At 45.2% G+C, this 21,501-nt stretch overlaps 2 protein-coding genes across 2 annotated transcripts; one reads left to right on the forward strand and one right to left on the reverse strand.

Annotated features, from left to right (window-relative positions):
- Nucleotides 1-1,731: 1,731 nt before the first annotated feature.
- LOC310803935 (F-actin-capping protein subunit alpha-1) lies at nt 1,732-6,430 on the reverse strand. Its single transcript, XM_083668910.1, has 10 exons — nt 6,346-6,430; nt 4,535-4,598; nt 4,158-4,209; nt 3,922-3,985; nt 3,438-3,644; nt 2,966-3,045; nt 2,692-2,770; nt 2,437-2,508; nt 2,122-2,184; nt 1,732-1,934 (listed from the first exon to the last, which is right to left on the reverse strand). Exons 1-10 carry the CDS (start codon nt 6,382-6,384, stop codon nt 1,794-1,796), a joined length of 861 nt encoding a protein of 286 aa, XP_083525036.1. The 5' UTR covers nt 6,385-6,430; the 3' UTR covers nt 1,732-1,793.
- On the forward strand, nt 6,402-20,937 carry st7l (suppression of tumorigenicity 7 like). The gene is made up of 15 exons (XM_083668909.1): nt 6,402-6,663; nt 7,249-7,331; nt 7,560-7,719; nt 8,273-8,327; nt 8,420-8,535; nt 8,950-9,028; nt 9,800-9,888; nt 10,101-10,201; nt 10,649-10,763; nt 10,923-10,995; nt 11,615-11,717; nt 16,419-16,569; nt 17,209-17,301; nt 17,714-17,853; nt 20,703-20,937. The coding sequence occupies exons 1-15, from the start codon at nt 6,495-6,497 to the stop codon at nt 20,796-20,798; spliced, it is 1,623 nt and encodes a 540-aa protein (XP_083525035.1). The 5' UTR covers nt 6,402-6,494; the 3' UTR covers nt 20,799-20,937.
- The last annotated feature ends 564 nt before the right edge of the window (nt 20,938-21,501 follow it).

Genomic DNA, 21,501 nt, shown 5'->3' on the forward strand with positions numbered 1-21,501 from the left:
TGTGCAAAGCAACTACAACTAAGACTGTAGCAACTACAATTAAACAAACATTTGCGCGAATCTGCAAATCTTAAAATAGAACATGCACTGTAAGGATGTAACCAACAATTATTCTGTAAAATCTCAGATTGAATAAAATACTACTGAATTCAATAATGAATTGAATGAACTGAATTGCATTTCATTCATTTTAATGCGTTTATATTAAATTCAATAATACAGAAGAAGGCTAAAGCAGAATGAAAACCTCCCAGATGGGAGACATTATAGTACAGTATAATCTCATAATGTAAGTGTCCATCGTTAATGCTTTGTATTCAACAGTTGAAACACAATAACTGCAAGAACAAGCCAGTGGCAGAATGATTGTTTATTATCCATCAACAGTAACAGTACACATTGGACACAAATGTACACAGGCAATACAGATGGATATTATACAGATGCAAAGGGATAAAAGAGGTGCGTTTCTGTGTGTGCTTCATTATAAAGTGATATACACTTATTTATTTATTTCAATGGAATCCCTTTAATTTGTCTGCATGGGAGAAAGCAGACATCTCTCTCGTTTTTAACTGACAAGCAAAGTCTTTCTCAGCAAAGTAATTGGGGTATGCAGCATTTAGACAAAATACACATTTGGCACCATCTAATTTGAATTAATTTCCAAAACAAGGCTCTCAAGATTTAAACCCTCTTATCAATACATACTGTGTGAAACACCATTTAATGATCACAATAGTTATAGCATGATATTTGGTGCAACATCTTTATTCCTTTTCAATTATAAATGTCTGTTCTTACATATTGTATAAAAAAATATAGCAAATGCTAAACGAAGGACAGTGTGGGAGTACAGGGATATTGACTGGGCGTGATTACTGTAATACCGGCATTTTACACCAGGGGGAGGCAAAGAGACTAATCTTGTGTGTGGAGGCCAATGATGGACGCACTCTCCTCAAACAGGGTTAACATCATAATGGCACCTATATACGCCATGCTTGTTTTGGCCTGATTATACCGTTGTGTCTAGAGAATGCAGGCCTGATGTGTGAGATGAAGATTCATGTAGTATGACAAGAAGCAATGATTTCCATAAACAGGTAAAAGTACATATCTTTTCCATAGGAAAGATTGCAGGTATTGTATGGTGGTGATGGTGGTGGTGGTGGTTGGGGCGACCCTGTATCTACTCACATCAAGACATGAGCCCCTCCTTTAGAAGAGACTTTGGGTCAGAGATTTTCCAAAAATGACTGGAGTACACAAAAGAATAGTGAACTTAAAAGCTACAGTACTGTATGTGGGCAATCTTGTCACTGAGAGAATTTAAACTGACTGCTACTTGTGGGGTGTCAGGGCACGGCTACAGTTTCACGGGTCAAATAAGTTGTGTGTGTGTGTGAGAGAGAGAGAGTGTGTGTACAGTGTGTGTATAGTACGTGAGTGTGTGTGTGTGTACAGTATGACGGGGTGACCCAAACGTTCAGTGTCATTAAAGGCATTTTGATCAAATGAAACATGTGCTAATGAGCCATAGCTACAGTAAACCCATTCAAATGAAGGCATGTCCCCTAACTGCTCAAACAGCATCATCACCCCCCGAAAAAAACAAACAAACCATGGCTTCAGACATGAAAATAGACACTTTACTATATCACCCATTTTATGAGCCCATTCCGCTTGTTTAAGCCTCCATTTCTGTCCCCCCCCCCCCCCCCCCCCCCCCCCCCCCGCGCCCCCTCTCAGTTTGTTTTTGCACACAGTAACACTAACAGCCTGACAATCTTCTAAGCATTCTGCATCTCCTTGCCGATCTTATAGCTGAGGATCTTGTTCCAGTCGATCTTGGTGCGGGTGACTGGGAGCTGCCGGCGTAAGGCTTTAAACGTGGTGTCAGACATGGTCTGGTAGTTCTCACTGATAGCCGTCTGAAATTGAGGCACAGACATGGTTAAACTCTCTACATGAGGCATCTACTCATATACTGCTAGTTATTTTACAAGTATTTGAAGGCTCAATGCTCATTAATTGACATGAGTTCACAGAGTCACTGGTGAGCACTCAGAATCATCTCATCAACTTTGAGTTTACTGTGGAGAAGCAAGCGTCGCAAACCTGGTATTCATTCTCAGCATCTTCAATGATTTTCACAAACTCCTTTGCAGTCTGAGTCTCACTCTGTCAAAAGAGGAAAACACAGTTAATAATCACATATCTGAGAAAGCTTTCAATTGCACAAACGTTATATTCAAAAGATGGGGAAGTTGTAGCTTAGCTGTAACGCACATGTTGACCCAAAGATCGTGGGTTCAAGGCACACATGGCTTATTCTGTTCTCCCCTCTCTATAACTTCCTACTGTCTCAATGAAAACAAAAGGAGTGAGACTGCCACGCTCCTTTAAAAAGAAAAAGTAACAAAGAGAACTCACTGCCACTGTCAGGGATTCCTGGGCATCTTTGTGGCTGACCAGCTGGACATTTCCATCCTCATAGTAATGCACCTGGAGTCACACGAGATGTGGTGTCAGACAGAATACAATAACAGACAGAATAATACATTCTCAGTCTCACCATTTGACTTTTAGCAATTAGCAATTTGACTTTAGGTGACTTCTATGTTCAACAGGTTCTCTAAGAACAATCCGAATAAAGTGGCTGACAACAGCACTGGAAGACCAGCCTACCTGTACTTTCAGGACTCCCACCACCTGAGCTGTAGATTGGGAGATACTGAACTTCCATTCAGACCGGCAACGACCGTTCCTGAGAGCAGAAATTGTATATCAGTCCACTCGCACAGTCACAGTTTTTATGTCCTTAGCGCTGATACACACATTACAATCGGTCTTTAACGCATTCACTCCGGTGTCTCTGACGGAGACTCTACAAACACACGTAGAACTGCATCGTCTGCTCTCGCTAGGTTAACAATGGAATCAAATGCCACTGTCCACTTACCAGAAGTTTTTGGGTTGAAACTGATGACCCTCAATGCAAGCAATTATGGTTTGCTGGCCATCAATCGTTTTCCCATAAACCTGTAATACATAAGGCATTGTTCAGTCAGACTGTCTAAGCAGGGTTCATCTTCAGTTGTTTTGTTATTTGAGTGAAAAAATGTCATTGAGCAAATAAGAGATTTACTTTAGCAGTGTAACAATGACATTCTCAGTCACTAATGAGTTCAGAACTGAACTAATCTGATGACACAGACTGCAGTAAGCCAGTAAGAGTCCTATTCTACAGGTGAGGGATTGGAGTTATATATATAAGAAAATATATATATAGAAGATGCTTTTATCCAAAGCGACTTAATGTACAGTACAGTGAGTGCATACATTTTCAGTATATATGGTCCCAGTGGGAATCGAACCCTGAACCTAAGTATTGCTAGCGACATGCTCGCCCAACTGAGTCACAGAAGACGTACAGTGCAGACGCCGCTGGGGTAGTGCTCCTTGACGTAGGCACTCAGAGCGCTGTCACAGGCATCCCTCCAGGGTCTGAGGGCCGCCTCTCCCTCGTGGGGCTGGGGGTCGCTGGCCTCCTTCCTCAGGTGGTCGAACTTGAACGACAGCTTGTTGCGGGGGTCAAAGAACCGGCCGTTGCCTAGGTCTCCATGCTCTGTTATAAGGACCTGTATGGGACACGGGGAAGGGGGGAGGGAGAGAGAGAGAGAGAGAGAGAAAGAGAGAGAGAGAGAGAGAGAGAGGTCCTCAGTTACTGCATGCACTAACAGTTTAATGGACAATCAATCACACAGCGAGCCCAATAAGATTCAATGGATGAGATAGGAGTCTAAAAGTGATGGTAGCTTGTAACACTCATGTGTCACAATCCCTCATGCCAACACAGTAACACAGGGGAAACGTTATCATTCGTCGCACTGTGAAAACAATCCAAGACAAATTTACCTGATCTTCATATCCCTCGAGTTTGGCAAGAGTGAACTGATCCATGTTGTACTGGGCAAAGGCACTTTGCAATGGAGAAAACACATTTAGTAGGTTAGCAACAACAAATACACACAAATTCAGGGAAATGAGTGAGTTGAACTTGACACAAGTGGAGCTGCCATGCTAATTACAGTCCTTTGGAGTGTGCCTCGATTACCCTGTCACTATGAAGGGCAACATCAAATACAACTTACTGTGCCGCACCCTCCCTGAGAAGATTGTCATTGTTGAGCAGTAGCCGGACATCTGAAACCACAAAATTGCATTACAAAAAAACCTGAACAGCAAGCAAAGATAATAGATGACAGTGCAAAGTGAATACTGTTTAGCTCGTGTAGGTGCAGAGGAATAATGAAATACACCTCCTTCCCAAAAATACCCAATTGTACCGTACCTGAAATTTTGCATAAAATGTTTCTTAAAACCTTTTCAACTTGTTTTCTTCCTTTCTCTAGCACTGTGACTGGCAGCGGCACTTGTTCTTATCCAAGGTGTTATCGACGATGGCTGATGTGTAGTGACTAAATGACTAAAACGTAAATGTAATGACATTCCTGCCAAGGAGACTTACCGTTGAAGACTTCATTGAACTCTCCGGGAGGAGCGTGGATGACAAAGTTGGCAGCAATGCGGACCTGAGGGGAAAGCAGATGCAATATTGTCATTTAGACAGTAGAAACCGTCATCCAATCAATGGCTTTCACCAACTGATTGACATAAACAACTTATCAAGAGTTTGCTTGCGGTAACAATATGGGAAACCTATGGATAAATGGTCATCGAGAATAAAAGCTAACGTGCAACCTTTCTGTCCTGTTTAATTCTACCCCCAGAGACAGGGACAGAGAAACTGGACTTTCACACTGGTCATCCATGACCACTAGAGAGGAGCAGAGAGCAATCACTTGCTCCCTGAGTATCTCTGCCCGGGCCAGAGGCCGCTCCCTAGATGGCAGGAGCTGGTGCACCAGGCTTTTCTTAGCTGCTCTACTGCGTGTGTAAGCATGTTGTGTCAGAGACACTAAGACTGATGCAGGTCAGACACACTGCTCTTCATAAGGGCCTCTCTGGATGTCTGCAGGGCTCTCCTCCAATCAGTTGTCAGTTGTTGTAGAAATATGAATAGTTGACTGTAGGCCTACATCCAGGCTCAGATCCAAAAGACATTTGAGGTGTCATGTTAGCTAGGCCTGAAAGAGCAAGCCTCTGCATTTTGTCCATGTTTATCATACAAATCAGCGTTTTCATACTACAAAGGTAGCGAGGCAGAGGACTAGCCTGCATCATGTTGATGCTCCCATTATTGCATTATTTTGAGTGCTCTTTTATGAGACAATGTTGTTTAGATCCAGTATCGGGTTGCCCATCATCCTATAGCCAGGCCACTTTAAGCATAAATCACATTAGATGAGCCCTAGGCTATGGAATTATCTTACAGTGTGGATCCATTTGTATTTTCTTTGAATTGTTCACTCAATCCAGCACTTGGAAAACACCCTTGGATATTGCATATAACCCACGTCTCTAGATAGTTTATTGAAATGTACCCCCAGTTTTAGCAGTGTATAACATTAGATCCCAATCCCCTAGATTGTGAGCACAATAACACATCTATCATGAGCTTCTGCAATCACTTCTTAGATCTATGCTGTAGCCCAAGCAATGCACTGTAGGCTACAGGTATTTGCAAACCGCCTATCTATCTGCACATTACTCTGCTGGTCTATACATGCACCCGACCACATCATTATGATGGCCTGCCATTGGAGAAGGGGGAGGAATGTTAGTAGATCGTCTCAGACATGTATCTGCATGTACATTGCAAGACCTGTCAAAGCAAAGCCTTAATATGGGGGCTAAATACACAACACTAGGGGGGGGGGGGGGTTTCAGGGTGATAATAAAACATAGGCCAAGACAAACGGGTTAGGTGTCTGATAAGCCACGAATGAATGATCCCTTACTTTGAAGTTATGCTGCCTAATAGGGTGTGGAGGCTGTTGTGCAGTCAAAGCAGGAAGTAGATGGACCGATACAACACACCTAAATTATGTTGCATTTATGTGTCAATTGCGACACATATTTAGCTAGTTATTCACCTTCCTGACTGAGTAGAATAAAAGTTATCAGCGCCCCGCCAGCAGATGTACACAATTACGTGATGTTATAACGTTAGCTATCTGTCAAAAGCCCAACTCAGCTGTCAAATTTAGCGAACTACGCTAGCTAGCTTAGCAAATTACTTTAGCAGCTGAAGTTAGCGAGCAAACTGTCTCTCGTGTTTATCGCTCCCTGGTACATTACACTGCAGTATACACACGTAAGGAAAAAGGTCTAACAAACAAAGAGCAGGGCCTATGACTATGAACATTGGAACATTACCTTCTCTTCCTCACTGAGCTGTTCCTCGAAATCGGCCATCTTGGCTCTTCAGACAAGCTGCTGATCTGACACAGCACCAGCGAAGAAGCCGATCAGCGGATCTCCACGTAGCCACATGATTCCTCTGTTTACAGCCATCCGGTAAAAACATGGAGGACGCCACTAGCAGTAATCCTCAATCTCTTGGATTTACAGAGAAATTAAAATCATGGCTTTCTTGGTCATGGACATACATCTGTGCTGTTTGGTTTGCCATGGTTTTGACTATGATCTATGTTCTACGGAGCCCCTTGAAACTGCAGGATACTCTTACCTCAGGTAAATTGTGCAGGCATAAACAGCATATAATAGCTAGCTAGCTGTCAAATGTAGCTAGCGAGCGAGCTAACGAATGTTCGAAAGGCTGTGTTGGGGAGCAGAAAGTTTGACAGCTCTTTATTCATTGGTCTGACAACTGCAGCAGCTAACTGACAGCTATTTGACATCTACCTTATCAGGTGGTTGTTATAGCTGTTTACCTAGTCCACTGTCACCAGATATCTAGCTAGCATTAGCTGTCAACAATACAGTTTACAGTCAACACAACAGTACACACTAGCTGTCAAATAGCTGTCGAATGTTGCCATTCGGGATTGTATTCCTCTAAAAGAAAATTAAAACACTCAAGATGTCATATAGGATGGGCCCTTTGAATTCTACATTTTATGCATCGTTATCCTAGTTGATAGGTTGGCCTGTTGGCTTCCTTAATTTTACATCAACAGAATGTAAACAACCCCCCCGCCCCCCCCCCCCCCCCCCCCCCCCCCCATTATACAGAATTACTGTTATTCAATGAAGATGCAGTTCATTTAGCTAGGGCAGATACATTTGATCTGACATAGGTTTTACCTGTCATTTCAGCAACTGTGTTCTTGAATACACTGACTCCTAAATTCTATGTGGCACTTACTGGAACCTCCTCTCTCATCTCTGGGCTGATTTTGGTGAGTTTTGATCACGTTCTCTCTCTGCATGGGATTGGTGATGTGTTGGCTACAATGTCAGTAGCCGAAATCGACGGCTACAGGCTTTTGTATATCTGATATCTGTGTCTCTTCGGAGACACCCGGCCAGACCGGCTACAATTAGTTATGCCTAAGTTTTAGTGAGATTTTACCATGTAACCACATCACATTGCACTCTGTATGACCCCCTCAATCTCCTCCCAACAGATATTTGAGTGGTGGTACTTCCGTAAGTATGGGACCTCATTCATCGAGCAGGTGTCTGTCAGCCACCTGCGCCCTCTCCTGGGCGGGGTGGAGAACAGCACAACGACAGGCCTGTTCTCCTCAGTCAACGGAGAGGCAGAGCCCAGACCCAGTGTCTCTGGTATGTCTGAACATCAAACCCTAATTCACAGTACAGAGCCTAACCGAGCTGATCTGTACTGGGCTGGCCTGGTTATGCATCCACTATAGTTGCTGAAACAGGGCTGGAAAGGACAATGTGAAAGGAAAATATCCGAGCCAGCACAGTATCTTTTGTGTCGGCCCTACAGTGTGTTAAGCCCTATGTTTCTCTGACCCAGTGTTCCTCATCCCTGTCCTAGGGAGACACAATTCTGAAGACTTTTGTCAGCCCAGCTCCGCTGGGACTCACCTTTTTTCCCTAATTAAGGTTTTAAAGATCAGTTCATCAGTTGGATTATAGTTTTGTAGATGTGAAAGGCCTGAAGCTCACTTACACTTTGGCTCTCATAGGTCAGTATCACTGCTCAAACCAGACTGACTAATGATACAATGCAGTGGAGGCTGGTGGAGGTAGAAATAGGAGGACGGGCTCGTTGTAATGCATGAAATGGAATAAGGAATGGTATCATTCCATTGCATGCATTTCTACCTCCACCAGCCTCGCCTGATACAATGTAATTTGTCTTTTGCAGAGTGTAAGGTTTGGAGGAATCCTTTGAACTTATTCAGAGGAGCAGAATACAGCAGGTATGTGCCACTCAGACAGAGTCTAGGACTTTACACCCCTTAGTTAATAATTGATAAGCATATCACCATAACATTGTCTGTATTTTATAAAGGTACACCTGGGTGACTGGAAAAGAGCCTTTGACGTACTACGATATGAATCTCTCAGCTCAAGATCACCAAACCTTCTTCACTGGTGACACTCAGCAACTCAAGCCAGAGGATACTGGTGAGTTTATTACCAAAACTCCTCAATTGTTCATCATGAAAGAGAGGGATAGAGCCATAGTGTACAGTACTGTACATGTCTGGTAAGGAATACAGTCTCTTATTCCGTTTGAGGAATTGGTCTTCTCTTATTGCCCTTGCTCCATGGTATACACTCACAGATCTGGGATGTGGTAGAACGGGAAATTCACAGCTTGAAAGTGCACCAAAAAAATCTGCATGATGCAATCATGTCATCATGGACCTGAATCTCAAAGGAATGTTTCCAACATCTTGTGGAATTAATGCCACGAAGAATCGAGGCTGTTTTGAGAGCAAAGGGAGGCCCTACCCAGTATGAGTATAGTGTTCCTAATGAAGTGCTTGGTGAGTGTATGTTGTTGTAACGCTGTTGATGTTTGCTGTCTTGTTGCAGTGATGCAGAAGGCCTGGAGAGAGAGGAATCCCCAGGCCCGGATCAGAGCAGCTTACCAGGCCATTGAGCTAAACCTTGAGTGAGTTCTGATTTACCACAAAGTCCACCTGCCATGTTTCAGCTCAGAAATGGAACGACAGTCTGCATTGGTAACGGAATTGTAAAAAATTTAAAATAAATAAATAAGGGCCTGATTTAGCCTATGTATCTGTTGTTTTTAAACAAACACAATTAAAGCATGAAACTCTCCATTAAGACTAAATTCTTGTATAATTTGTAATCTTCGTTGTGCATTTGGTTCTTTTTTCTATGGACAACAACTGCAAGCTTCTTATATCTCCTTCATCTGGATGTTTGTATATCAGACCCTAGGTGCATTCACTGTGTTTTGGTTGAAAGACATAAGATTCAGATTTGCATGAGCCTAGGAATTCCCTCGGTACAGACCACCTCAAAGCAACTTTCTCTAGTCGCTTTGAGGTCCCAATTTGTTTCAGCAAATAGTGCTGAGCAGAGCAAAACATAACTTCCAACTCAGAATACTCTACAGAGTTTTATTGTAGCATGATTTTAACAATGGATTTGAGAAAAGTAATTATGATTTAATCAGTTGTTTGTAAACAGTCTGAAAGTGCATTGCATATCATGGAAACACTAGAAGCACTATTCAAAACTCCCATTGGATTATATCTCATTGCGTCTATTAGAAATAATGGTAAAGATTTTGCCCCAAAGACTTTACCATTAAAGTTATCAATTTTTCCACAAGCAAATTGGGGCCCCTATTCTGTGCTCTATGGTCATTGGACCAGTATTAAACAAGTGTCCTTTCATCTACTCTGGTTTGCAGATGTGCTGCTGCCTATGTGCTCTTAGCAGAGGAGGAAGCCACCACCATCACAGAAGCTGAGCGGCTGTTCAAACAAGCCCTGAGGAGTGGTAAGACCCTACTCTTACAGAGGACAGGCTGATTCGCCACAGGCCTACTGTAGGATCGAAGTCTAATTTTGAGGCTAACTTTTACCATCTACTTTTTACTTGTTAACTGCGCAATTAATAGTGTTAGGGTTTGGGTTTCAATGGATCTGTATTTGTTAATTTGGTTTTGACCCTTCTGTAATTTCCTCCAATGCATTTTCTCTCTTCCGTAGCTGGCAAAGACATCAACTTGCTGGTGTATATTAAACGCAGACTAGCCATGTGTGCACGAAAGCTGGGACGGATTAAAGAGGCAGTAAAAATGATGAGAGATGTGAGTGTACCTTCATGCCTCCGAAACCCTCACCTCACCCTGTACCTGACAATGCTGGGCAGTCCTACCACTCTGTGTATGGTAAATGCTTAGTGGGATCCTTGGGACGGCCCGACTCTGGCATCACCCCATTGAAGTTGAGATTAGGTTAGGTAAGGGTTAAGGTTAGCGTAATGTTAAGGTTAGGGTTTACGGTAGGGCCGTCCCAAAAATCCCACTTAGCTTCTACCCTCTGTGTCCCAACTCTCCACCCTTTGGTGTGGTGTGAACCCAATGCACTTTCACAACAATCCTATGTTGAGGGGGGGGTGTACTTCAGGTAAGAAAGTGAAGTGTTGTGACAGTGATTCTCTCTCTCTCTCCCCCCCCCCCTCTCTCTCTCTCTCTCTCTCTCTCTCTCTCTCTCTCTCTCTCTCTCTCTCTCTCCTGTGTCTTTATCTCTTTCAGTTAATGAAAGAATTCCCACTGCTGGGAATGTTAAATATACATGAAAACCTGTTGGAAGCACTCCTAGAGCTGCAGGCCTACGCAGACGTGCAAGCAGTCCTGGCCAAATATGACGGTAAGATAAATCATCCCTCTTTGTCCTCAAAGCTAGTACATTTAAATCAAAATAAAATAACATCGAACCAGTTATGTTTTGTAATGCAGCTCGTCATCATGTTCTAGTTTACTTCACTGCATCGGGTTAAGAATCTGTTGTTTTCGGTTGTCATTGTAGATATCAGCTTGCCAAAGTCAGCTACGATATGCTACACATCTGCCTTGCTGAAAGCACGGGCTGTATCAGATAAGTATGTTTCGCCCTGGAAGAACTGTCCTCTGGTTTCTAGGTTTCTAATAGACATGGAAGGGCTGTAACAACCACTATAGTAGCCACGGCTTTGATCAGGGTGGGGGGGGGGGGGGTCAATTCCTTTTGAGTTCTGTCAATTCAGGAATTTCAATTACATTTTTCAAAAGGGCATTCATTTCATTCATTGAAACATCTGAGTATCCGGGTGCATGTAAAATTTGAATTTTTTGGACTTAATAAAAAAATAAATTGCCCGCAACACTGACTGATTGATATCAGAGATGTTGATCAGTCGTTCTCATCATCAGATTCTAACTAAATGTAACCCACATACACCTACAGGATACGACTCAGCAGTTGGCTGCAGTATAGTATAACACATGTTTTGCGTCAATCAGTCAATCACAGAATTGCTCAAAATGTAGTATAACGTTTTTATTTGCTCCTAATCTCTCTCTCTCTCTCTCTCTCTCTCTCTCTCTCTGTGTGTGTGTGTGTGTGTGTGTGTGTGTGTGTGTGTGTGTGTGTGTGTGTGTGTGTGTGTGTGTGTGTGTGTGTGTGTGTGTGTGTGTGTGTGTGTGTGTGTGTGTGTGTGTGTGTGTGTGTGTGTGTGTCAGGTTCTCCCCGGAGGCAGCATCCCGGCGGGGCCTTAGCACTGCAGAGATGAATGCCGTAGAGGCCATACACAGAGCCGTGGAGTTCAACCCACATGTGCCAAAAGTTAGTCAGCCACACACACACACACACTCCCTGGGCCTGCTGGCTCCTTCCTCTTTGTCTTTTTTTACATATAAATAATTGTGTTTTATTTTATTAGAATCTATCTACCATTAGATATATTTAGCAGGTTATATTCATTTTATAATTTTTGTAAGATTTATAATAAGATTTATAATATATTATTATTATTATATTATACACCTATATACTGTAGTCATTTTCAACTTTGTTTTTCTCCAACCTAATCATCTTTTCCCTAATATTTTTGCAGAGGGGGGTGTCATCTTCTGATGTAATTATGTACTATTGCCAGCAGGTGGCAGTATTGCTCTACATAGTGAAAATAGTCGAGCCGTTCGCTGCCTACTATAGCATAGCATCAGACACAATGACTGACTTGCGATGACCCGCTAACTTTCCCTGCAGCTCAGAGGAACATGGAGTAATGGGTTCAAGGAAACACTGTGTCTCATTAGCGCATTGTCCTGTCCGACTATCTATCAATGGTCTCCAGGGTTGAGTAAAATGTGAGGTATATGTGGTCTGGTGGAGGTAGAAATCAGAGGACGGGCTCACTGTAATGCATGGAATGGAATAAGGAATGGAGTCATACCATTCCTCATTCGATTCCATGCATTACAATGAACCCGTCCTCCAATTTCTACCTCCACCAGCCTCCACTGACGTGGTCATGGATATGGCTGGGTGGGTTCTGGGCTAGCTCGACAGGGGCCCCCACCTTAGATCTCTGATGTGCTTCTCTGCAGTAGACAAAAATCCCTGCAGATCTCTTCCCACAGGGATTAGGCTTGGATATCGCATACTCACACACATACACATGCATACATACACACACATGCACGCAAACACCCTCTCACACACTCAAGGACACATACACGCGCACGCACACACACACACACACACCACACACACACACACACACACACACACACACACACACACACACACACACACACACACTCCAGTCTCCCTACAGCATTTTGCAGTGTGTCACCCCCCCCTTGTGTGTGTGTGTGTGTGTGTGTGTGTGTGTGTGTGTGTGTGTGTGTGTGTGTGTGTGTGTGTGTGTGTGTGTGTGTGTGTGTGTGTGTGTGAGCTGCAATGTGTGGCAGTCCCAGGCAGCGAGGGGGAAACTCAACCCTTTGATCCAGGCTTTGATGTGAGGGCCCTCATCCTGAGTGTCTCCTTGTCCCCCACCCCGCCCAGGGGCACCTCTGCTCTGCTCCCAACCCCCCTCCCACCCCCCTCTGTCATGGTGGCGTTGACATGCACAAACAGGGTCGGGCCAAACACCAAAGCACTGCTCCCAGAGATACCTCACATCTATAGAGCACCTTTGCTTTCAAGTTGTGATATCCTAGACCTTTGTGGCAGGCAGCAGAGACTAATCTGTTCATGATGTCAAACCCTGTCCCATTGATGATCCCTCTTTCTCTCTCCTCTCTCTCACATGGGTTTGTGTCACGATAGACACGGTTGAACTCAAGAGCCCGAATCGCTCTGAAGAGTACAGCTGCTCTGTCAAAATGGCCGCCTGCTGACAGCGTTGTTGCTGTGACCGTTGGTAGGAGCTCAGAGGCGGGCTTGTTTCGAAGCGTTCAATCAACTATGGATTTTGGTGCTTTGGTATTGTTATGGTGGCAGATTATTGTTATAACTGTCGAACGAGTAACCGTACATACGTTTAGTTACATCAGTGAGGCAAGTTGCATTTTCTTCATAGTTTTCCTTCACTGTGTCTGACTAGAGGGAGGGAGAGAGAGAGGGTGTTTATGTTTTTGGCATACCTGTCTGATTGATCAGTACACCAGTGGTCTCGTTCATAGACACTTCCGCCCGAACGAAAGGTCTGGTGGACCAACGCGTCAAATTCCACGAAGCCAATAGAGAGCATTGAAACTGGACGACGCGTAGCCAATTGGCTTTACTTCCCATCAGTCATCTCCCACAGCACCCCCCCAGCCCCCCCCCCCCCCCCCCCCCCAGTACTCGCGCACACCACACGTTTCTGATTCGGCGCCACGCCTCGCAGCCGTGTGATTCGCTGAAATCAAATAATAAACACATACTTTACCCACCGGAAGGCCAGGTTTGAGTCGTTGTTATTGCAGGCTTATATGCGCTGTGCGCGATAGCCTAGGGGACGTGGTTAGAACACCAGTAGCTGCGGACAGGTGACCGAGCGTAGCGACCTAGCGTAGCCATGGCTGCCTGCCAGCAGTGTTCACAGACGGACAGATACCACTGGTTCACTGGGCTGGAGCGACTCAGTCACTGGTCTCTGTTCTGTTGTGGGTGGGCTTCCATCCCCAGCAGCTTCCCCCCCCAGCTTTCTCCGGTTCAATCAATGAGAGAGACCCCCGATTCCTCCCCCCGCCCTCGGCAATGTGACCTCCCAGCCAGCCCCCCACACGCACACACATACACACATACACTTACTCTCCCTCCACACACACACACACACACACACACACACACACCCTAGGACGGGTGTACGATGTAATGAAGGCAAGATTTATGTGCAGTGTGGGAGGTCAGGCGTGGGGAGTGTAAGGTCCAGCGTCGCAGCAGGCTCCGGGGGGATTTCATATGGACATCACGCTACAGTACATCACATGAGCAGACTGTACTACTACATCCCCCCCCTCCTCCTCTCTTCCCCTTCCCTCTTCTCCTCTCTCCCTCATTCCCTTCTAGTCCTCACCCTGGCCTGTCCGTTCTGATCAGGCTCTGAGTCTCCTGGGGAACAGGAGCCAGCGGAGGAACAGAGCAGAGACCTGCATGGCTGATCAAGCCCTCCGGGCACCTGAAGCTGCTTTACATAATACGTTCACTCACTTTGGTCCAGCACTTTGTCACTTTGCCTTTCTCGAGAGCCTGGGAATTAGACTTGAAATGTGCTCTGTGGCCTGTGTATTGAGATGAAGTGACATTGTCAGCCTTTTTCTTGATTCAGATGGATGGGGGCTGAGGCAGGGTTGATACCTGTCTGGAGGTGTAAGGTCTACGCATTCCTGTGGTTGTCCTAAAATGGACACCTTGGTGCAGCGATTCGCATCCCTTGATCCACGAACCAGTGCCAGTACCTGGGATGATTAGCTGACACATGAAGTCAGTTCTCAATAGCTAGTTTTGATAGAAGCAGTCCTCTAAGGAAGAAGAAAGGTCCCTGATGGAACAAGAAAGGTTTAAATAAGGAGGCAAGGATTTTTTGTTCAAACAAGAAAGGTTGAACAACTGTAAATGTTAACTGGGGTGCTTCGGAGGGACGCCCTGACTCTGATGTCACCCCGTTGAAGTTGAGATTTAAAGCAGTTCGGCTTAAGGTAAGGGTTAGGTAAGGGTTATGATTAGGGTAAGGCTTAAGTTAGGGTTAGGGGTTAAGGGAAGGGTTGTCCCAAGGATCCCAATTAGCATCTAAGGTTTAGAAACCCGTCCCGCTGTAGAGGGCACCTGCATCCTTCTCCAGTCTTGACCAAGGGGAATGGACAGCCAAGGCTGATGTCATTGTTGTCTCCGTGCCCCATTGTGTTAAGTGCCGAAGATTAGAATCAGAGGAAGGCTTATGAGTTCTGCTCCGGCTTATGAGTGTTCCAAGATAAAAGGGGAACGTCAATGAAACTCAATCCTTTCATCAAAGAGGCGACAGGGGGAAGGGAAGGGGGGCAGGGGGAAGGGAAGGGGGGCAGGGGGATGGGGGGGGGGGCAACGGGGGCGTAGCACTGAGGGTCGAGGTGTTACTCACTCCTATGCCAGAGGATGCCAGGAGGGACAGCTGCCAGTCAAAGGCTTTGGTAACCACCAACTTCTATACCCTCATAAACAGTACCTGGGGAAGCTGGTGGAAGTAGAAATGGACAGGCTCAATGTAATGCATGAAATGGAATGAGGAATGGTATCAAACACGTGTGTTTGATACCATTCCTCATTCCATTCCATGGGGAGACCCAGGGGGGTGGCCCTAACCCTAACCCAGGGGGACGGCCCTGCTCTGGCCATGGCTCTGCTTCTGCTGCTGGCTGGCTGGCTGACTTGTTGGCTGGCTGGCTGGCTGGCTGGCTGGCTGGCTGGCTGGCTGGCTGGCTGGCTGGCTGGCTGGCTGAGCCTGTGACCATGGAGAGGATTAGACAGGATTAGCTTTGGGGTAACCTTCCCAAAGTGTCAGTCTGAGACCCACAGTACTGTGAAGCAGGCCGCCTGGGAATCCAGCCTCCCGGCCGCCCGGCCTCCCGCCCCCAGTACACAGGGGAGCAGTTCAGCCTGGATTAACTTAGCTGTAGCACACACACACACACACACACACACACACACACACAATATATCAACACAGCACAGAGCTGGACTGACTATCTGTGGGTCAAACTTACACAAGGGAGGGGTGTGTGTGTGGGTGTGTGTGTGTGTGTGCGTGCGTGCGTGTGCATACGCAGGGTGATTCACTCTGACTGTAAATGGAACAATAACAGAGAGCTTTGTTTTTTTTCCCCCACTTGAACAGTTGCAAAACAATGCTCTCAACAAATACCTCACATGAAGAAAATGTACCCTATTTGAGTCCATTGGTCTAGCGAGAGGGGGATTGCTCAACAGGCATATGGATGAGGTGCTGACTAAGGGATGCATGGAGTAATGGATGTTAGTTCTCAACAGTAATGCCCTGTTTCTTGTCTCCCTCTGTAGTATTTATTAGAGATGAAGAGTCTGATCCTGCCCCCAGAACACATCCTGAAGAGGGGGGACAGCGAGGCTGTGGCTTACGCATTCTTCCACCTGCAGCACTGGAAGAGAGCCGAGGGAGCCTTAAACTTGCTGCACTGTACCTGGGAGGGCAGTACGTACCACAGCTTCTACTACTACTACTACTGCTGCTACTGCTACTGCTACTTTAACTGTAACACCTCCTGACTCCCTGTGCTGCACCTAACCTGTGTACTGTCCCGCTTCAGTACTTACTAATGTATGCAGTGGTGAAAAATTGAATTCATTCACAAGGGGAACCTTTGGTGGGTCCAAGGGCAAATTGAATGTTGAAATGTAAGCGTTTTAACACCAATAAAAAAGTTCACTCCCGGGTCCTTCGTTCCGGTGGGTTCGCCCCCCATTTCCACCACGGCGTCTATGGAGCAACTGTGTCTGATATCAATAGAATGTTCTTTTCTGGTCGACAACATACTTCAGTAGCTACTGTCGTTGATTGAGTCTCCAGACCCTGTTGACAACAATCATAGAACTCTGTATATATGCAAATGAGACACCTGTTGGCTTCTCTTTGCAAGAACAAACCTGACAAAGCAGATGTGAAAGCGCCGTTCGTTCCAATTTGCACAAAATGAAATGACAGATACAGTATCGAAGCTGTGGTCATTCAAGTGTGCGGTTTCTCCATGCTATTTTTGGATCCAATCATATAACTCTCTTGTCAAGCTGGATTTGTCTCTGTGCCTCTCTCACCTCCCTCCTTCTCCCCCAGCCTTCCGGATAATTCCCTACCCCCTGGAGAAGGGTCACCTGTTCTACCCATACCCTGGCTGCACAGAAACAGCAGATCGGGAACTGCTGCCCTGTGAGTTGTTTTGACTAGTCACCATGTGCAACATGTTAATAAGATAAGATTAAGACAACTGTATTGTCTATTACATTTGAAATAAAATAGACATTTTCGTTTAGTGCAAAAAGGGTAAAAACAGACACGCTGCAGTGTACACGACACAATAATACAATGCTTTGGTCAAATCTGCTGTCCTCTTATGAAAATCATCTCCCTATCTCTCCCTCTCTTCTACCTCTCTTTCTGTCTCTGTCTCTCTCATTATCTCTCTCTCTTTCTCTCTCTCTCCCTCTGTCCCATTATCCTCTCCTCTTCCCTCTCTGTCTCTCCCTCTGTCTCCCTCTCTGTCCCCCACTCCCTTTCTCTCTCTGTCCGTCTCCCCACCCCCTCCAACCCCCTCCTCCTATCTCCCTCTCTCTCCCTCCAGCCTTCCACGAGGTGTCTGTGTACCCAAAGAAAGAGCTGCCCTTCTTCATCCTCTTCACAGCGGGCCTCTGCTCCTTCACTGCCATGCTGGCCATGCTCACACACCAGTTCCCTGAGCTCATGGGTGTCTTTGCCAAAGCAGTGAGTCCCCTCGCCTCTCTCACCTCCTCCAAAAGTCACGGATGTGTAACAGTTGAGGGTATTCACAAGGTGGAAAGGGCTAGGGTCATTTTTCCCACACCCACTCATAGATGCCATTATAGAATACTCTTTTTGGGGTTTCTGTTTTGGTGCTTCAATAGGAACAATTAATAGGTTATATGCATGTTATTACTAGTGTAATATGACCTTGTTGACATCTGGCGAGGTCACTGCCTCTCAGGTCACTGTCAGCTACCCTGGAGGCAGCGAAGCCTGTGTCTCTTCTTGCCACTCAACACCTCCTCCCAGTCAGTCAGTTAAGTTGCCATTGAGCAACATTCAGCCAAGTCTGTCTTGATTAAAAATGGTATGTCATGGGCTGTCGTCTTTTGAAATTAATCAAAATGTATCTGCAAGGTATGAGTATGAAATATACACTCACTGAGAACTTTATTAGGAACACCTGTACACCTTCACATAGTGGAGGTGGTGTAATGGTGTGGAGAATGTTTTCGTGGCACACTTTGGACCCGTTAATACCAATCAATCATCGCTTGAATGCCACAGCCTATTTGAGTATTGTTGCTGGTCATGTGCATCCTTTCATGGCCACAATTTACCCTGTTGTTTCAATGCAATTCATTCATAGATTCCATTAGTACATGAGTTGACACAGAGGTACTCTATCACCTGCTGTAAGCTCCCCTAGGACATATAGCAATTGGCACTGTACTGTACGTCAGAATGGCCAGACATGAAGGTTGTCCTCAGTGCAACCATCAGAAGGGCCACTGAGGGCTAGTGTTCAGCCCTGGGAGGGTCAGCGAAGCCTCTGAGGGCTAGTGTTCAGCCCTGGGACAGTCAGCGAAGCCTCTGAGGGCTAGTGTTCAGCCCTGGGAGGGAAAGTGTAACAGACTGGCTGTCTCTGCCAGAGCTAGCTGACCTCCCCAGGCAGAGCTACAGTGGGTCTGCAGAACATCAAAAACCAAGAAAAGTGAAGTTATCCTTAGCTGCAGTCCAACTGGTCCTCATAGGCTGTTCTCCTCCACATTGTTTATTGGGCCCATGTAGAAGAGATTTGGCCAGCAGTTCGGAAGGGCTTTGGCCCGCAGATAGGATGAATCTGCCAAATTGACATAAACTCCAAGCGCAATCATGCATTAGTTACAGGGTATTAGCTAGGATAGAATCCGGATGCGGGTATGATTTAGTTTCCCTTTTATTGTTTATTTGTAAAACTTAGTGTCACACCGTTTCTGTTTTTAGCTTGTTTGGCTAGCTTCTCTCTCACACATAGCCTGTGTTTACCATCCCCGTGTTTATTAGGTCTCACTTTACACATGGCCGCATTAGCCACCGCAGAAACAGGCCCACAGAGACTGGCTCTACCTCTGGCTCCACTCCCGCTCGCTAGTGCTAACACTTTTGTTCTGGAAAAGGCTCCCTCTACATAGACGTTTTACAGCGCAGTTTTAGGGAGCCTGGTTTGTGTAATGTCCAGATAGAGCCAGTAACATGAAAGTCATGGAGAGAGGAACAGATAACCAGGCCGGGCCCACACTCAACCTCTTAGGAAAAGAGCAGAGATTCCTGCTGAAAAGGAAGAATTCCTTTGAATTTATCTGGCATAGAACATGACGGGTTAGGGGTGTGGCGGTGGAGGTAGAAATCGGAAGACGGACTCATTGCAATACATGGAAATTCCATTCCTCATTCCATTCCATGCATTACAATGAGCCTGTGCTTTGATTTCTGCTTCCACCAGCCTCCCCTGGGGTGTAGGTATGACCCCTAATCTACTAGCCCACTTTGGGGCTTCACACACTGCAGTGCCGACCCGAACCATACTGTACTGGCGCCGATATTTTCCTCTTCACATCGTCCTTTCCAGCCTTGTTTAAACAACTGTGGTACCTTAGCTGTCTGAGTGGTGGGCAATCAGTGGCAATTTGTCTCTAAGTTGATTCAGTATGTAGGCCTTCTTCAGCTCATACTGTGGAGAGGTATTTATTGTTTAACAGGTTTTTAGAGAGGGTACAGACGTACATGAAATGAGAGAAATTAGCTTTTGAGCATATTATAAGATTTAGTGGGTACGTGACTCACATTTGTCTCACCGCTGTTTGTGTTTGTACACCTGTGATTGTGGAAATGCCTTGCAAAAGGCATGCTTATATAAACACAAGGAAAATAGTTGGCCACTTAAAAAGAATGTCTGAAGCGCTTACTCAAAATGAAACTTTTCAGGAAAAGTTTTCTTGACGGGAAAGGTTTTTCTTTTCATTAGTATGTTGCATTGGGAGTGTGTTGCTTTGCAGTGTTGTCAAGGGAATAGAGTGGAGAACATTGGCACAATAATATCCTCATTTACTATGAGAGTCAAACGGAAAAAAAAGGAAAGCCAAGATTGCGTATAGATTTCATAATGTTATCTACTTCATTAATGAGTGGATGTAGTGAAAGATGTCTGGAAGAGGTCCATCTTATGCTTAAGTCTTGGCCTCCATTCCAAACACTACACGATGCAGAGCCCCTCCCTCCCATGTCCTGTCACAACCATCTGTTCAGCACTAAAATGTATTGCTTCATAAACACATAAAAGCTTGTTTATGGTGGATTGAACTATTGGAGTTTAAACTTTTTTCAGATGCGTGATAGCGAGTGAATTTTGAATAGTTGAGCTGGAAGAGAAGCCTCAACAAGGTTGTGTCTGTGACCCTCTCTGCTGCTTATTTGTTTTGGGGGTGTAGTTTGTTGTGTTGGCCTGTAGACCTCAGTAGTGATAAAAATGTGTGATTATTATTTGGGATGTTCTATTAAAAAACGTTTTTGTTTTTTTCTCGTTTCAGTTCTTTAGCACCCTCTTTGCACCCCTGGGATTCTTCGCGGACAAGATGGAGAGCTTCATGCCGTCCAGCTTTTGGCACCAGCTGACTCGAATCTGACCACACACACACACACACACACACACACACACACACACACACACACACACACACACACACACACTCCAACACACAGACAAAAATGTTGCTCTTTTGTCTTCAGCGTTAACCTACACTTGTTCCTCTGTTAATGATTATGTTGGCTTAACTTGTATCAACACCCAGACACAACTCCAAAGTTATACCTCCTTTCCCAGCAGTCAGTTTTCAAGTAAACATTTACTGAATGCCATTGCAAGGATTTCAAGTAGCCCTTCGTTTATTGTTATATTGAAGTTACATTGAGTAATGGGACTATTTTAACCAACTATATGCCACCAAACCCGACCCTCTATATAGGGCATAATGAATTCTAACTGAAGTGCTGACACAATAAATGGCTTATTATTGATGAGTACACCATGTATCTGTACATTGATAGTTGATCAGCCAAGTGTACTTGTCACTGTCAGGAGAGGCCGGTGGACGTCGAAATCGTGGGGACAGGCTCATTGTAATTAATGGAATTGAATGAGGAATGGTATACATTCCTCATTCCATTACATGCATTACAATGAGCCCGTCCTCTGATTTCTGCCTCCCCTGACTAGTCGTGTCCCTATGCTGTAATTGTCCCATGTAATATCTGACCAGATGTACTGTCTGTGTTCGCTAGTATCAGAAGAGAGACAGGAGAGTCATAGAGGAGGACCTGTGATAGAAA

The sequence above is a fragment of the Argentina silus genome (genome assembly GCF_951799395.1).
Source record: "Argentina silus genome assembly, chromosome: 4".
In the NCBI taxonomy this organism is placed as follows: domain Eukaryota; kingdom Metazoa; phylum Chordata; class Actinopteri; order Argentiniformes; family Argentinidae; genus Argentina; species Argentina silus.

Excerpts from the sequence above, each read along its gene's own strand:
- st7l (XM_083668909.1), top strand. The coding sequence starts at position 6,495 with ATGGAGGACGCCACTAGCAGTAATCCTCAATCTCTTGGATTTACAGAG. Across the intron at positions 10,202-10,648 it reads CAGTAAAAATGATGAGAGAT|TTAATGAAAGAATTCCCACT; the intron begins GTGAGTGTACCT and ends TATCTCTTTCAG. Across the intron at positions 16,570-17,208 it reads GCACTGTACCTGGGAGGGCA|CCTTCCGGATAATTCCCTAC; the intron begins GTACGTACCACA and ends CTTCTCCCCCAG.
- LOC310803935 (XM_083668910.1), bottom strand. The coding sequence starts at position 6,384 with ATGGCCGATTTCGAGGAACAGCTCAGTGAGGAAGAGAAG. Across the intron at positions 3,986-4,157 it reads CTCAGGGAGGGTGCGGCACA|TGCCTTTGCCCAGTACAACA; the intron begins GTAAGTTGTATT and ends TCCATTGCAAAG. Across the intron at positions 2,771-2,965 it reads TTTCAACCCAAAAACTTCTG|GAACGGTCGTTGCCGGTCTG; the intron begins GTAAGTGGACAG and ends TTCTGCTCTCAG.